At 35.8% G+C, this 17,107-nt stretch overlaps 2 protein-coding genes across 4 annotated transcripts in view; both read left to right on the top strand.

Moving 5' to 3' along the window:
• LOC115221827 (pleckstrin homology domain-containing family G member 7-like) overlaps positions 1–17,107 on the top strand; it is a 987,181-nt gene that overhangs the window by 897,725 nt on the left and 72,349 nt on the right. The window lies entirely within an intron of this gene.
• Positions 11,493–15,829, top strand: LOC115221828 (melatonin receptor type 1A). Its single transcript, XM_029792062.2, has 2 exons — positions 11,493–12,151; positions 13,488–15,829. Exon 2 carries the CDS (start codon positions 13,500–13,502, stop codon positions 14,415–14,417), a length of 918 nt encoding a protein of 305 aa, XP_029647922.1. The 5' UTR covers positions 11,493–12,151; positions 13,488–13,499; the 3' UTR covers positions 14,418–15,829.

Below are 17,107 nucleotides of genomic sequence, written 5' to 3'. Positions count from 1 at the left end.
GTAGTAGTAGTAGTAGTAGTAGTAGTAGTAGTAGTAGTAGTAGTAGTAGTAGTAAACTTGTTCTTTAGACCAAGGGCAATCTGACTAACCAGTGTTCCAACTGTTATCATCGTATTTTTTGTATGATAGAGTAAACCTAAGACCACATTATCCAACGTATCCTTCGTTTTTATAGAACGGCTGGAATTAAGTAGTTCGGATGAAAACTTTTATCGTGTCCATCGACCACTTAGAGCATCCTCTAATTTTATCATAAGTAGAGCCTGCATTCCAATATGTCGGTAGCTCCTTTTGTTTCAAATTTCGCTCATTATTTTGGCCTTTTCATCTTTCCTGTTGGTCTTGTTGCTAATTTTTTCTGCATCATTATCCTTTGCCGCAAATCCCAGAGGCGTTTAAGCATCAACCTTTATTTGGTTGCATTGGCAGTAAGTGACTTTTGCATTTTACTGTTTTCTTTCATTGACAAATGGCGAATGAGTGTCTACAACTTATCCTTGAGAAAAAGCTCTGTATTCTTCTGTAAAGCTTTGCCGTTTTTTGAAAGATTATTTTTCAGCTTATCCTCATGGATCGTTGTAATAATAACCATCCAACGTGCGCGTGCTATTAAATCTCCACTGGGTGGCGATTTCACACGAAGTCGAACGTGGCTACGAGACATCGTCATACTTCTCATCACTACATCTGTTCTGGCCCTAATTTACATGCCAACTTTAATTTATTACAATTTCACAGAAGTTTTATCGAGAAATGGAACTAAGAAAAGTGATTGTATCAATGACGAGCCCAAGTGGTATCATCTAACAAAGTACATTATCTTTAATACCGTCTACTCGTTCATTCCATGTGCAATTTTATTTGTGTGTGTCAGTATCATTATAAAGCACCTGTCAAAAAGAAAGCGATTTTTGGCATCTCAGGGTAACATCCATTCTAACCGACAGGGCCAAAATGATAACATCATACGACTAGTTCTAGCTATTAATATCATGTTCTTCGTCTTCACATTCCCATTTGCTGTATTAGGAATGATATTAACGTTTTCCGACCGAACTAGTATGTATATCAACAATGTTATAAAACCAATTTATCGTCTCATACATTATCTCTCCTATACTAACAGCTTTTTGAATTTTTTCATCTATATCATAAGTGGCAGGAGTTTCCGTAAGGAGCTCGTGAATATGTTTAAGCTTCCTCTCCAAAGACTTCGGAAGAAACCCTCTCTTGCAGATCCTAGATCACAACTTTCTCTCAAAATGACAACCATAAGTCATATTTGAATATTGCGATTCATAGTATTGCCCACGGTTTTGTTGTTGGATTTTTTTTTGTATATTTAATTTTTTTCATTTCATTAACTTGAACGTAGTTGAGTGTAGGAATTAATTTGATTCGATGTAACGTTATAAATCGACAGTTTGATGGTTCGAATCCACATCAGAAAAGGATGTCATTGTGGTATCATATTGCTGAATTCTAAAAGATATGAAATAGCATATGATTTAGACACAATCACCAACAGTTTTGAACAGAGGTTATATCGACAACAGTACTTGACTGGTGCCTAATTTTATTAAGTCCATAGGAGTGAAAGGCAAAACTGACCTCGGCGGTATTTAAACTCAGATGGCTTGCTACAGACGTCCATTTAGGCGAAATACAAAGAAAAATCACAAATAGAATCAAAGGTGGGGTTACATCGTTTAAACGTTCAAAATCATATCAGCACCAGCAAATGAACACATTGATAATTAACTAATGAATAGCAATAGTAGTGTACAATATGAAAATATAAACAAAGAGGCATCCCTCAAAATAAGGAGTAACAACAAAGAGTGCAAACAATAATGGATTATCAAAGGAAACTGGCCTCGCCGAATTCTCGCCACCAGCATACGCAGATAAAGGAGGTCCATTTAGACCCATGTTTTTAACACTCATATAAACTATTGACAAAATTTACAGGAGTGCAGCAGCTCCTGTCTAAATTCACGTTATTTTTTAAGCGGTGCATGTTTATGGCAGGCTGAACTGAGACAAACATTTCTGTTGAACAGCGTTCACTGCTCAAAGTCTTTCACTATAACCACAGGTCTGTCATTCTTCCAAACAAAAGTACAGCAGTAAGGCAATCTTCTCGATAGATTCCACTGATTAACGAATCTGTCTGGCGCGAGTTTCGACCCCCAGATTCACCACTGTGGGGACAATGAACGAATACGCGACGGACGTTCACCTTATTCTGTGGGTTTTTTTGAGCGATCAAGTCGCTGGTGACTTCAACAAGGCCAAGACTCTAACATTTTAACACAAATAGCAAAGACCTATGATATTCAGCAAAACTGTAAGTCCTCCAACGGAGACTACGCACATTATCTCACCACCATTACAAGCTTCGTTGCACTATGAATCGCTCAGATAATACAATACATAATTACCAAGTCAAAACAAATAACCACGGTAACTTGCTGGTACAATTATCCTCCATCCAATTCATTGTGATGTAATACGGAATATTGGTTTCAAATTTTGACACAAGGCCAGTAGTTTCAGGAAAGGAGCTAATAGTCACTTATTTTATTGCACCCGAAAGAATGAGAGCAAGGTCGAATTCGGTGGCAATTGAACACAGAACGTAAGTCGGACCAAATGCCGCAAAACATTTTGCCCGGCGTGACAAAAATTTCCCTGCTCGTAGGCACCGAAAATAGGAATATTGAGAAACAAAAACATTACCTAAGAATGGTTAAACCTAAAATTGTACCACTCACCCTTACATATTTGTTACGTTCCATTGATTATTACATATATGATATACTCACTACGCGTTTATGCAGGGTGGACTGTTATTATAGCATTATAAACTGATTTCACATATTTCGTGTGTCCCATGGCTTATTAATATATAAAATTGTATACTCTCTACATGTTCCAGTTGTGCTATACATTGCTGTTATAAAATCTATACACCCACTCTACTGGTTACGCATCTGCTATGAACTGTTAAATACAAATTATACATTCACTCAGCATATTTCGTATGCGCCATGAATAGCTTAATTAGAAAAAGCATACAGTGGTGCTTATGTATTGCATTCCCGATCATGAGATCGTGGGTTAAATTCCTGGACTGAGTAGTGCTTTGTATTCGTAAGAAAAAAACTTCATCTCAAATTGCTCGACGATCACTTCGACACCCTACGTGTAGTACAGCGTGCACCTATTCAAGCAATGTTGATTTGATGGAGGGAACGAGCTGATGTACAGCAGGAATATTTGATCACTATAAAGAAGTCATTTGAACAGGTTTGATCCGCAAGAAATTACAGAACTCTCTTTCTTGGACTACAGCAGTCTACCGTCATACATTCACAATATGTCTCCACAAACAATGGTTTGATAAATATGAAATATATATTCATATAATATATTTGTTTTTCTTGTATAAATGATCGATCAATATTAAACTACGCCCTCACTGCATCAAATGCCATGTAGACCCATTGTCTACATGACATATATTAGTATAAAAAATGCTGTGTTTCTTAAATATGTATTTGCATTCATTTTTAAATAATTTCCAATGAATCTGTTACAAAAGTGTTTGTTTCAGTTTTCAGAACCTAAAATAATGAGTATCTGTATTTTCATAACATTATGTTTAATGCATGAAAACGTTTCATATAATGCAAATAAAAAGATTTTGAAGATGATGTGAAGTATATACAAATAAAGCGTGTTCATTATTCAAGTATCGTGTTTTATATTTCATATTTCAGCTCAATGAAATGTAAAAACAAAAATGATTGGAGGGAAAAACAGTAAAACTACTGCAGCATAACAATACCGATTCTTTATTAGATTTGCATCGTGATGGAAGTCATATTTTTTATTGAATAACTACGCACGCGCGCGCAAACACATATACAGACTCACATGCTCAAACACACATACACGCATACACACACACACACACATCTGTAAATGTAATATGTGACAATTATTCGATAGCCATGATAAAACTCCGAATTTCGGATGCCGAGGTGGAAATCCACGCCGCCCTCTATTTACATAATATCGAGGTCTCTTTCTTTCTTTTGTTGTCTTACCGTTTTAACTATCTATCTATCTATCTATCAATCTATCTATCTATCTATCTATCTATCTATCTATCTATCTATCTATCTATCTATCTATCTATCTATATATATATATATCTATATATATATATATATATATATATATATATATATATATATATATATATACACATATACATATACATATACAGATATATATATATATATATATATATATATATATATATATATATATATATATATATCCAAGCAGCATTGTTTTCTGCCAGTGTTCCACCCTTATTGCAGCCCCTATTTGTTCCATGTACTTACGATTTTCACTTACTGTTCCCAGGGAACACTTATTATTATTATTATTATTATTACTATTACGGTTTGATTCAGCCCTATACGACTCAAAGTTTCGTAGGCTTCTTACAGAAAAGTAGCTCGTTGAGAATATATTTTATCTTGTATATTACAAACACATGCTCACACATATCCACAAACACACACACACATACACACACTATATATGCAGATATACACGTACATACCTTGTGCATAATTCAGCTACGTTCCTCAGAAAAGACTGTATGTAATATGACCGATTCATACTACGTACGCTGAATGAACAAAGACGCAACGCTCTGATTACATTCATCTAATTTCTGTGCTTTATCAAATATCCATTTGGGCGTTCCCTAATCCATTTGTTCCCCAGGCAATAGGTAAACAATAATTGATATAAAATACATAAGCTTTATTCTACTTGAATCAATGAATACACATCGTATAGTTATGAAATAAGATTAAAATGTCTGTGTTATCATGTACAGTAACACGATGTTCCCATTGAAATGTTTGATAAAGGCCAACATTATTTATAGTTTATGACGCCTAATATAGTTAAAATTGGTTTCAGATTTTGGGCAAAGGTTTAAATCGATAACATCAACCCCCGTGATCAGCTCGTACTTATTTTATCGACCCCGAAAAGATGAAAGGCAAAGTCGACCTCGATGGAATTTAAATTCAGAACGTGAAGACGGACCAAACGCCGTTAAGCATTTTGCCCGGCGCAGCAATGATTGTGCTAGTTCCCCACTTCATTCTTATTACAATATCAGTTTCAAATTTTGATCCGATGCCAGCAATTTTGGGGTTGGGAGGCAAGTTGATTCAATCGAACCCAATGCTCAGCTGGTTTTATCCACCCCGAGAGGATGAAAGGCAAAGTCGACCTCGGCGGTATTTGGTCTTATAACATAGCTTTGGACATGCTTTCTTTTTCTTTCTCGTTCTTTTTCCCTTGAGATATTTACAGCTCTTTGGTAGAGAAGTATTTGTTAATTCCCTTGATTATATACTAACAATGCATGTATATAAATGTAGTCTGCTACAGCTCCTATAGAAATATATTGAGATATATTTATACATTTCAAATGCAATTAATATTAAAATAGTAATAATACAGCAAAATTATCAAATACATATACCCGATGCTGACACAGGTTATGCATGCATATATTCACACATACACACACATATTGTATACATAAACGCATGCATATGTTTGTTATTATTCAGTCTTATTTCAAAGCTGGCAGAAACGTTAGCACGCCGGGCGAAATGCTTAGCAGTATTTCGTCTGCTGCTACGTTCTGAGTTCAAATTCCACCGAGGTCGACTTTGCCTTTCATCCTTTCGCGTCGATAAAGTACCAGTTGCGTACTGGGGTTGATCTAATCCTAACCCTAACCGCTCCCCCAAAATTTCGGGCCTTCTGCCTAGATTAGAAAAGATTATTCAGTCTTATTTCAAGATTTTTGCCTAAAGAGCTGGTTTCTAACCTAGATCCATGGTTTTTTCAATGAAATTTCAACAACCACATCTTGATGTTTTTGCAAGTATGTGTGTATGTGAACAGTTTTGGAGTCAGTGCATATGTGTTATCTATGTATGTATAACGCTAAGACGGAGAGAACAGCTGTAAAATCTGCTGCATCTTAGATTGAAAATTTGGTAACTTAGTTCTAAATGAAGGAAAGCGTAGCTTCAGGATCACCTGACTCAGTTGTTACCGCTGGTTTCCAACAACAGCTAATGGTTTAGATGATGCGTAAAGAAAAGTGGGAAAGTGTCCACAGTCTCTCTCTCTCTCTCTCTCTCTCTCTCTCTCTCTTTCGCTCTTTCTTCTTAATTTTTTGGCATTTTTATTCCTCTCTCCGTCTGTGTCTATCTTTCACTTTCGTACATTGTTCTAATATGGAACCAAAGAAGAGGCAAAAGTCTGCTGGAAATAAAAGCAAAATCTTCCTTAAGTCATTCTATTTGAGAAAAAAAAGGACACATTGGATGATGTAGTTCTTGATATATTTTGTTTGCATAATAAAGGCACAGGACCAAATCTGGTACGTATTGTAAATTGTGCAGTAGAATGTGGGCAGGCCTGGTGTTGATCAATGATCCAGTGAGGGCAGATCGGAGCAAATCAACAATAGCAACAATCGACTTGCTAGATATAGCAACTAAATTTGTCCCAGAACACATATCTAGCATCCTTGAAATATCAATGAGACATTATTTACAAAAGACTCCATGGTCCATATGAGAACATATATCATTGTGGATTTGCTCGATCAGAACTGACTCGGAGCAAAAGAACTATAAAGCAGAAAACAAAGCAACTTCATCCATGTCCTTATATCACCTACTATGAAATAATTCTTTTGAAGTCAATACATGATGGTTCAACTTGCATAACACATATTTCACAAAGTTAGGCGTAGGAGTGGCTGTGTGGTAAGTAGTTCCGGGTTCAGTTCCACTGCGTGGAATCTTCGGCAAGTGTCTTCTACTGTAGCCTCGGGCCGACCAAAGCCTTGTGAGTACATTTGGTAGACGGAAACTGAAAGAAGCCCGTCGTATATATGTATATGTGTGTGTGTGTGTGTGTGTGTTTGTGTGTCTGTGTTTGTCCCTCCAACTTCGCTTGACAACCGATGCTGGTGTGTTTACGTCCCTGTAACTTAGCGGTTCGGCAAAAGAGACGATAGAATAAGTACTAGGCTAACAAAGAATAAGTTCTGGGATCAATTTGCTCGACTAAAGGCGATGCTCCAGCATTACCACAGTCAAATAACTGAAACAAGTAAAAGAGTAACGTGGCACTGTTACTTCATAGTGAAAAAGCAAACAAAATGCCCTATACGTACTGTACCACCCTAGAGTTACATAATTGGAGATCAAACGGGGGAACACACTGTTGTCACACTCAGTGCAATCCATAGTAATTAACTGAACCTTGAACATGGTTCTCTGTTTACGGTACAAATGAGTGTTCATTTCTGAGTAAATTTCAGTTTCTGATGAGCATTTCTTCAATGAATTCTGTTCAGGACTCAGTGAACTTTTCCTGTCATTATGTCCCTGTTAATCAAATTAGTTTGAGCTAGATGTTTTCCAATGTCTTGTGCAGGGCATTGCTCTCTACAGCTTTTAGCATAAAGGACTGGATTGATCCTTTAATTGGTTCTACATCGATCCAACTTCTCGACTGATACATATTTTATCGACCACAAGATAACGAAACGCGAAGTCGACCTCTGCAGAACTTGATCTCACACAGCGATTGTAATCGATAACTAAAATGAGCATCAAATGATTGTGATATAGACAGACACTTTGTAGATGTAAGTAGTAACTGTAACCAAAAAACATAACTAAAAGCAAAAAGAAACAACAAAAAAACAAGTATTTATGTATATTATTACTAAGCAATAAAAACAAAGTTAACACATTTGATACAACAAAGGTAAGCCAAGTTATATACCATTCATACATACATACATACATGGTGGCTGCCCCATAGTAATCGAGTATGGCCATTGCACAAAGCTTAATTAATGTTGTTATCGTGGAATGCCTGTGCAAGAAGATCTTTTGTTAAAGTGAGGAAAGGCTGTGCACTGATTCAAACCCACTCACTAAGCAACAGCAGCCATAATCCGAAAAGAAGAACAAGTCAACATCATCGGTAACCACTGAGCCGTAGGTTTTATGTCGGAGTTATCCCAGTTACATACATACATACATACATACATACATACATACATACACACAGACACATACATATACTAATTGAAATGAATGGGATTCATGGACGTCGCCCTTGTATACATGTATGTTAAATTACTATATTTGTATAACTATGTGCGTGTGCATTTGTGTGTGTATGTGCGTGTGTGTAGCGCGCGCGCATGTGTGTTTGTGTGTGGGTGTGTGTGTTGTGGCGAGAGTCACAAACCCTCGCAGATTGGAGAATGGACAAGCCGAACTCTTGTAAAGAGTAGAGTTCGGTTGTAGTCGTGAGAGATCGTTTTGGTACTCCCGTCTTGAATTATTATCGTTGCGGATGGGTTGTCCTTTGTTGAAGGTCTTCCCGAGCGGGTTTGACTACTGTTCGAGCTGTTAAACCGTTGTTGCATTGTTTGCTTTTGTTTTGTTTTCTCCCCCAGTTGGCGCGAGAATAGCAATGGAAATGTTGCAAACACGTGGCGGGTACTACACTTCAGTAGTAGGTAGAGAGAATGTAGCAGCTACTGTGAACCAACTGGATGTCAAAGAAGTACCTGTCGACATTGAAATGGTAAGAAGCAGCTACAAATTAAAAGTAAAAAGGAAAAAAATGGTGATTTACAGAACCCTATCACTGAGAAGCAAGTAGATAGAAATGACTAGCGACGAAGCTATAGAAGAGGACTTGGAAGATATAAGAAGTGACATTGAATGTTACTGCAGAGGAAGAAAGTTTGGTACAGTGGAGGTGCGCTTCCCTACTGTGGAGGAGGCAGTAAAGTACTCCACTGTAACATTGAAAACAGAAGAATGGGCACTCCTGCCAACCTATCTCGGGATTGGCCACGAGTGAGGATTGCCAGGGTTCCCCCTGAGATTAACGAGATGTGGCTGCTTGCAGCATCTTAATAGGAACAAAGGAGGACCCAGAAGTGCTGCAAGTCAGCCGCACCAAACAATTGAACTGTTGGGGAAAAGGCCTGGAAGTTATAATACAGGCCACTTAACTGAACTTACAGGAAATTACCGAAGAGATAGAGCTACCAGATGATGTGAAGCTGCGAGTGGTGGTAGAGGGAAGACATCCCACCTGGTACCGCTGCAGAAACAAGGGGCATATAAAGGCGTATTGTCCCCGGCTTAACAGCCAGACACCAGTAGAGGAGAAACAAGAAGGAAATAACAGAGACGAGTAATTAAAGGAAAATACGGAAGAAGCAAATGTAGAAAGCAGAGATGAAGGATTCCAGGAAGTACAAAATAATAAGAGGAAGGACTTTAAAATCTCCCACAAACTCAAAAAAGAAGAAAAAGAAATAAGTAACCCACATATTATGGCAAAAATACAAGAATATCCCAGATATCCCAGAATATCCATCTCACACAGAAAGACCAGCATCCCTAGTTAAGTATACACAAACACACACAGAGAGCCCAGAATCTCCAGTTAAATACACACAAGCATTACAGACCAGTTATAAACATTGGGCGTATCGAACGCACTACTGGTCGAACTCGGCCATTGAGGAAAAAATTGCAAAAATGAAGACAATAAGACTTATGGAGTAGGACGGTTTACGCGTACCAGGCATGGAATGTATATTAATATACATAAACAATTACAAAAAATTAAAGACAAGTTTTGGCGATGATGTGAAACCACTAGGGCGGGAGGTAAGATACGATTGTCTACTCCCTGTGATAGAATTTGAACAATTGACACCATATTTTATATATTAAGATGAATCAATTTGATAAACGTCAGTATAAAGAAGAGGAAAGGTGGCGAGCTGTTAGAAACGTTAGCACGCCAGGCGAAATGCTTAGCAGTCTTTCGTCTGCCGTTACGTTCTGAGTTCAAATTCAGCCGAGGTTGACTCTGCCTTTGATCATTTCGGGGTCGATAAATTAAGTACCAGTTACGCACTGGGGTCGATATAATCGGCATAATCCGTTTGTCTCTCCTTGTTTGTCCTCTTTGTGTTTGGCCCTTTGTGGGTAGTAAAGAAATAGGTATTTCGTCTGCCGTTACGTTCTGAGTTCAAATTCCGCCGAGGTCGACTTTGCCTTTGATCATTTTGGGGTCGATAAATTAAGTACCAGTTACGCACTGGGGTCGATATAATCGACTTAATCCGTTTGTCTGACCTTGTTTGTCCTCTCTGTGTTTCTGGCCTTGTGCATGCAGAAGAAAAGAAAAGTATAAAAAGAGGAAAAAATATAGTTAAAATGGTACTACTCAAAAGTAGGGCTTCAAGTAGCCATTACACATTCATCCATTATATAAATCCATTTCATTCATTCGTTTATGTTTTATGTCCCCACTTGTATTGTATTGTCTGCCCTAGTTCGTCCCCACTGTGCAGGGCCAACAGTTGCCAATAAAATGAAATAGAGATCGTTTTGGTAGACTCGCGAAGTACGCTGTGTGAACACATTGAATGAACCTCCACTGCATAATTTATCTATATCAACCCGTGGCAGGATACATACATATATATATATGTATGTATGTATGTATGTATGTATGTATGTATGTATGTATGTATGTGTATATATATATATATATATATATATATATATATATATATATATATATATAGATATATACTCTTTACTGTGTGTGTGTGTATGTGTGTGTGTGTTTGTGTGACTGTGTTTGGCCTCCCCAGCATGCTGGTGTGTTTACGTCCTCGTAACCTAGCGGATCGGTAAAATTGACCGATAGAATAAGTACTAGGCTTACAAAGAATAAGTCCTGGGGTCGATTTTCTCGACTAAAGGCGATGCTCCAGCATGGCCACAGTCAAATGACTGAAACAAGTAAAAGAGTCAAAGAGTATATATATATATATATATATATATATGTAAATATGCATACAAATATATGTGTATGAGTGTGTGTGTGTGTGTCTGTCTGTCTGTGTGTGTGTGTGTGTGTGTATACGCGTGAGTGATCATGACAGTGTCGCTATATAAGTGTTTGTATTAGTATATGAGATTATATATCTTTATATTGGTACACGAATCTGTATTTTTGTGTGACTGTTTGAGTTATATGCTTGTTAGTGTTTTTGCGTATTTGTATATGTGCGTGCGCGCGCCCGGTTTCACTGAAGCATTGACCTTCCTTTTCCACTCTGATGGAATGCAACAAAAGTTACCAGACGAAAAAATAGGAGTGTCACATTATCAAGTTTGTCCCATTGTCAATTGCATAGGAGAGATCGGAGCCGTCACAACTACCACCGCCACTAGTACAATCCCCACCGCTACATCAACGCCACCGTCACCCCCCCCCCCCCCCGCACATTCATATCCTCTTCAGACCTCAACAATAGACTTCACCAGGATATGACGTAACGCATTCTTTACACTAAATCACTCATTTAAAAGAAAACAAGTAGGTAAACCGAAATATTTTCTTTTCAATTACTCCGTAGCTGAGGCCGGTGGAAAGTACTGGTGAGAGTAGACATATACACACGAATACATGCAAACATCTCTTCACACACATACTCTCTCTCTCTCTCTGTCGCACACACCCACATTTGCATATATACATATATATATTACGAGAGAGAGGAATGAAACTTAAGATGTTTTCGCCTAGAACTCGATAAATTAATTATTATAATGTTGACCAATTATTGTGAGGACTATTTAATCGACTATTATGAAAATAAGACCATCCTGCATTCTATATAACCTAAGTTTTCCTTGCTGTAACACCAGTAAACAAACATACATAACTACAACTACTTATTGTAAATAAGCTAACTAAACGGAGACGCATTTACTGTTTAATTTACTTGTCACAAATAACGTGAAAATCTCTCATTTTTCATAACGTGCGCTAATACTATTTTGCAAAAATTTCTGGAAGCAAAGGCAAGCTTAACACGGCTGGGTAGCCTTTAATTTTAGGTTCTCTAGATTAAAACTGATCTGAGGATAAACAACACGAACAACAAATATTTTCACAGGTATATTTTTCTTTTAAACTTTCTTCATAATCTCTCATATCTCTTATCCGAGAAATACAGGCATACTATATAAGATAAGTAATACTATCGAGTCATTTTATGTTTTCGAAAATACATTTGACTACTACTACTACTACTATACTACTACTACTACTACTACTACTACTACTACTGCTCCTCCTGCTGCTGCTGCTATCTCTCTCTCTATCCATCTATGTATCTATCTATCCATCTATCCATCTATCCATCTATCTATCTATCTATCTATCTATCTATCTATCTATCTATCTATCTATCTATCTATTATGTATTTATTAGCAGAAAGGTTAGTATTATCATTACTTCTGTTATTTCTGTTACGTGTCTTCATCTCTAAACGCTGTATTTCCGTGTTTGAGTAAGGATATCACCCTCCACCTCCACTACATGTTTCCTCTCTCCTCTAAATATGTTATAATGCAGTTCAATGTTGCTCTGTTGTTATATTTATTTCCCTAACTGTGTAGTGGAGCCATTGCCAAGGTGATTTCTGCCATTATTTGTTGTTTGCGTGGGGTTCTTTAACCGTAAGAAGTTAAACTGAAACCCGGAGTAATTTCTTATGTTTTTCAAGTTATATAGCGCTTGCAGATTTCTCTATAAAATCAGATCTGCTGAGAAGTACAAAGGACCATATAACTGTAGACTTCACAAGATATTTTCGATACTCTACTCCACAGTGTACTAACTTTGGCATTCGAGTATGTTCTATAGTATACTAATTTCTATAGTTTACTCTAGATTAGTATAGTACTTCTCAATACATTTGAAAACGCTATAACTGGACGAAATATAGTGTGTATCCCACAAGACAATGTACACAGAACATTTGGTTGAGCAACGAAATCACGCAATACAAATAATCGTACTGAACTACTACGACTACCACTACCAACACTACTACTACTACTACTACTTTTGATGATGATAATAATGATAATACCCAATCTAAAAGAAACATCTGAAAACTTTAGAAATATCTTACAATTTAGATGTATTGCCAAAGTTGGCATTAATTGGAAATGCACGCATATTGCGTAAAGTACTGTCTGTCTGAGGTCCTTGTTGTGTCTTGAAAAATAGTGCAAACCCCAGGTAGACTCGATATCTTCAGTCAACAACCTCACGATATTGTATACTATGCGACGTCTATAACAACATCAACAACAACAACAACGATAATAATAATAATAATAATAATAATAATAATAATAATATTAATAATAATAATAGGGTAATTATATTAATGTCTCTTTAAATGTAATTTTTCTCTTTTCTTTTATTTTCGCTGATCTAGACTTATAATAGAATGAACTCTACGGACTTCCAGAATTTTGCCAATGATATGGCACACTATTCAGGGTATCCATTGATTATAATCGGGGTGTTAGGAAATATTCTCTGTATTTTCGTCCTATTTCGACCCAAGATGAAAGAATCAAACATTAGAATCTATTTAATAGGACTTTCTTTTAACGATATCGGTGTTTTCGTCATTTTAATGATTGACAAATGGCTTAGACATTCGTATGGAATCCAATTACGATTAAAATCGCTATTTGCTTGTAAACTACTGCCGTTTCTGGATAAATTCGTATTGGAAACGTCATCTTTGATCGTACTGTTGATCTCAATTGAAAGGATGGTTGCTATCATTTTTCCTATTAGATATCATAATCTAAAATGTAAACACCAACGAGTCGCGCTGTGTATTCTTTTCTTTATTCTAGTCGCTTTTAATTCACCTATTCTATATTTCTACTCATTGAATCATTCTAAATGCTACGATTCTGCACCACAAAACTACATCAAAATTAAATACATCATCTTTTACATTTTCTACTGGATTTTACCTGTCATTGGACTGTTGATTACTAACGGGATTATATTATATTGTTTGAGAAAACGCGCTGGCTCGGTTAATATAAAGGCGAAACAACAAACTTTTTTGAAATTAAAGCAAAAAGTTAAAGAAGGACTTTATTTACTTTTTATGATCAGCATTTTGTTCTTGCTGTGCACAAGTCCATTTGCAATATGTGGGATAGTGATTACAACATACAAAGGGGACAGGAATACAACATATGCCAAAAATGTAATCGCTGTCTATGTATTGGCACATTTCTTTTCCTATTTCAATAATGCTTTGAACTTTGCTGTCTACATGCTGGCATCTTCAAACTTTCGGCAAGAATTAAAAGCTTTTCTAAGAATTAAAACCAAATGAAGAAAGCATCGTCATTTATACAATATATTCATGATTGTGGATTAGTACAAGAAACTATCGCAGACACATCTAGGAATGTTTGGGACTGGTCAAAATAATATAACAGAAATATGGAATGCTTCTGATATAAACAACATTGTAAAGAGACATGCATTGAATTTAAAACCAAATAACTCCAGAAGAATTGAACATCATATATGACGATATAATTACTAATCGTCATGCAATTGAAAATTTGAGGGTGATGTCGTTTAACCAAGGACGATTATAAATTTGACGGAGACATTGAGTCTCTCCTAAAATATTTCTGGCATTGAAATTATTGTATCCATTGGTATAAAAATCAAATCATACAAGTATTATTGGTTCTGCTGTATCTATGAGTCAGGCCAACCTGACACCAGGGCAAGATGCATCGAACCAAACCACCATCTACTAACTTTTTCCATAAATGTGTTTTTTATTCCCCCGCACTGTGAAATCAATATTCTTCTGGATTATATCGTAAATTCACTATCATATTTTTAAGTGTATTTCAGGTGCTACACCAAAATCAAAAATTTCAAAAATATATATTTTTTAATACTTTATATACATATATGCGAGCACGCGTGTGAGATGTACGTAATGCAAACAATATTATATACATAAAACAACTTGCATTAATGAATGTATTGTTAAAAGTCGGAGAAAACACATAATGATACACACGCACACATGTGCAAGCAAACATTGTTCATATATACGTACATACATACATACAGACAGACAGACAGACAGACAGACAGACAGACAGATAGACAGACAGGCAGACAGACAGACATAATTATATGTGTGTGTGTGTGTGCTTGTGCGTATATACTGTATTTGTATTCATGTTATACTCAGACGAACTGATGCTTTAACTCTCATAAACTATATTGTAATTAGTATCTTGAGTTAAATATTCTTCACCCCTCGTGCATTTGCTTCCAAGCAACTGTATATATATTCAATTTCATTTTTGCTTAATTATTCATTTAATGATCTAAAATATTCATGTTTGTTGTCTTACTTTAATATTGTAAACAAGTACATTATACGCTGCATAGTTATCACCAGATAGTTTATCCATGCAAATAAAAATGGGCATGGTGGTGTTTTTGTTACACATGATTTGTCCTAAAAACTGCTAAACTTATCTAAGTTATCTAACATATAGGAAGGAATGACGAAAAGGGTTCCAAATGCGTTTTTTATTGTTGAATAAACCGACTACATAATGATAATAAAAAAGTTTTCTGCCAGTGAATTAATAATCAAAAGTTTAACATTAGATTCAGATAGAATAACAAGATGAGGAATGAGTGTGGTGCTTCTCATTTTCGAAACAAATAAAAAGGATATTTAATATCTTGGTATCTTTCAAAAAAAAAGTTAATTAATTAAAATTTTTAAATTCACCTGAAGTGAAGTACACGATTTTTTCACGATGTAATGCGTTTATTCATCAATAAAAAAAACAGCTGTAGTACACCCTAGCCTATTTGTAATATTTCTGTTTTTTTAATGTAAGTACCTCACTGGGAACCTTCACTATATTGAATCTGAAACTCACACTGGATCATAAAAATGTATGCCGGCGTGCATGCGTATATAATTTCATAGATATGTAAACTTATACGTACGTGTATACCAGTGTGTACACCTACATGTATTTATAAGTGTTTGAGACAGGTCCGTATCTGCATGGATATATGCGGAAGTCTATGTATACGCTATATACGTGGATATGCTTATCACGATCCTAACTTAAAATCATTAATATCAATATACATCGATTCAGATGAATTCTATGAATAATTCTATAAATAATTATACATTCATATATGCATACATACGTACATACATACATACATACATACATACCTACATATATAAACACACACACCTATATATATATATATATATATATATATATATATATATATATATATATATGTAAGTAAATAATTCAATCATCCATTTAAATATTCTTATATATATATATATATATATATATATATATAAGAGGTAATGGTATCATTGAAACCTAAAGGTGTCAGGTAATGCTGAATAAGTGCTATAGGCAGACCATAGTTAAGTTCCAGGTTGGGTAATTTTGCGAATAAGGGGTTCAACTTTGGTTCTATGTCAGCGTGTGTATATAAACTTTTTTGCGATAAAGAATATTTTGGGGATAAAAAACCAAGGCTGTGTAGATATTAGAACATTTATCTAGACAGCCTTGGTTTTTTATCTCATTACGCAAAAAATTATTATATATATATATATATATATATATATATATTTCGTTTTGGGATTTGGTTTACAAGATTCTTTATAGGAGTTCGTGTGTTGAAGCATATTCCGGTTTTTTTTTAAAGTTAACACACTCACCGGTAAAATTTCCACTTATTTCTTATTTTTATTTTCCTAAAATTTTCGTTGCGTCTTGCAACCTTTTCAGTAGTCTTGACTCTCTCCGTTATTACACTGAGTTCCTTTTTGGTCTTTTATGCGCATGTGTGTGAGTCAGTGTGTGTGTGCCTATGCATGCATGCATGTACGTATGTATCTATGTGTGTATGTATGTAGGTATGCATGCATGTGTGTGTATGTATATGTGTGTGTATGCATATGTATATGAGTATGTATGTGTGTGCGTCTGT

The sequence above is a fragment of the Octopus sinensis genome, linkage group LG18 (assembly GCF_006345805.1).
Source record: "Octopus sinensis linkage group LG18, ASM634580v1, whole genome shotgun sequence".
Taxonomy (NCBI): domain Eukaryota; kingdom Metazoa; phylum Mollusca; class Cephalopoda; order Octopoda; family Octopodidae; genus Octopus; species Octopus sinensis.
This window is presented reverse-complemented; position numbering and strand designations above follow the sequence as displayed.

Excerpts from the sequence above, each read along its gene's own strand:
- LOC115221828 (XM_029792062.2), top strand. The coding sequence starts at position 13,500 with ATGAACTCTACGGACTTCCAGAATTTTGCCAATGATATGGCACACTAT.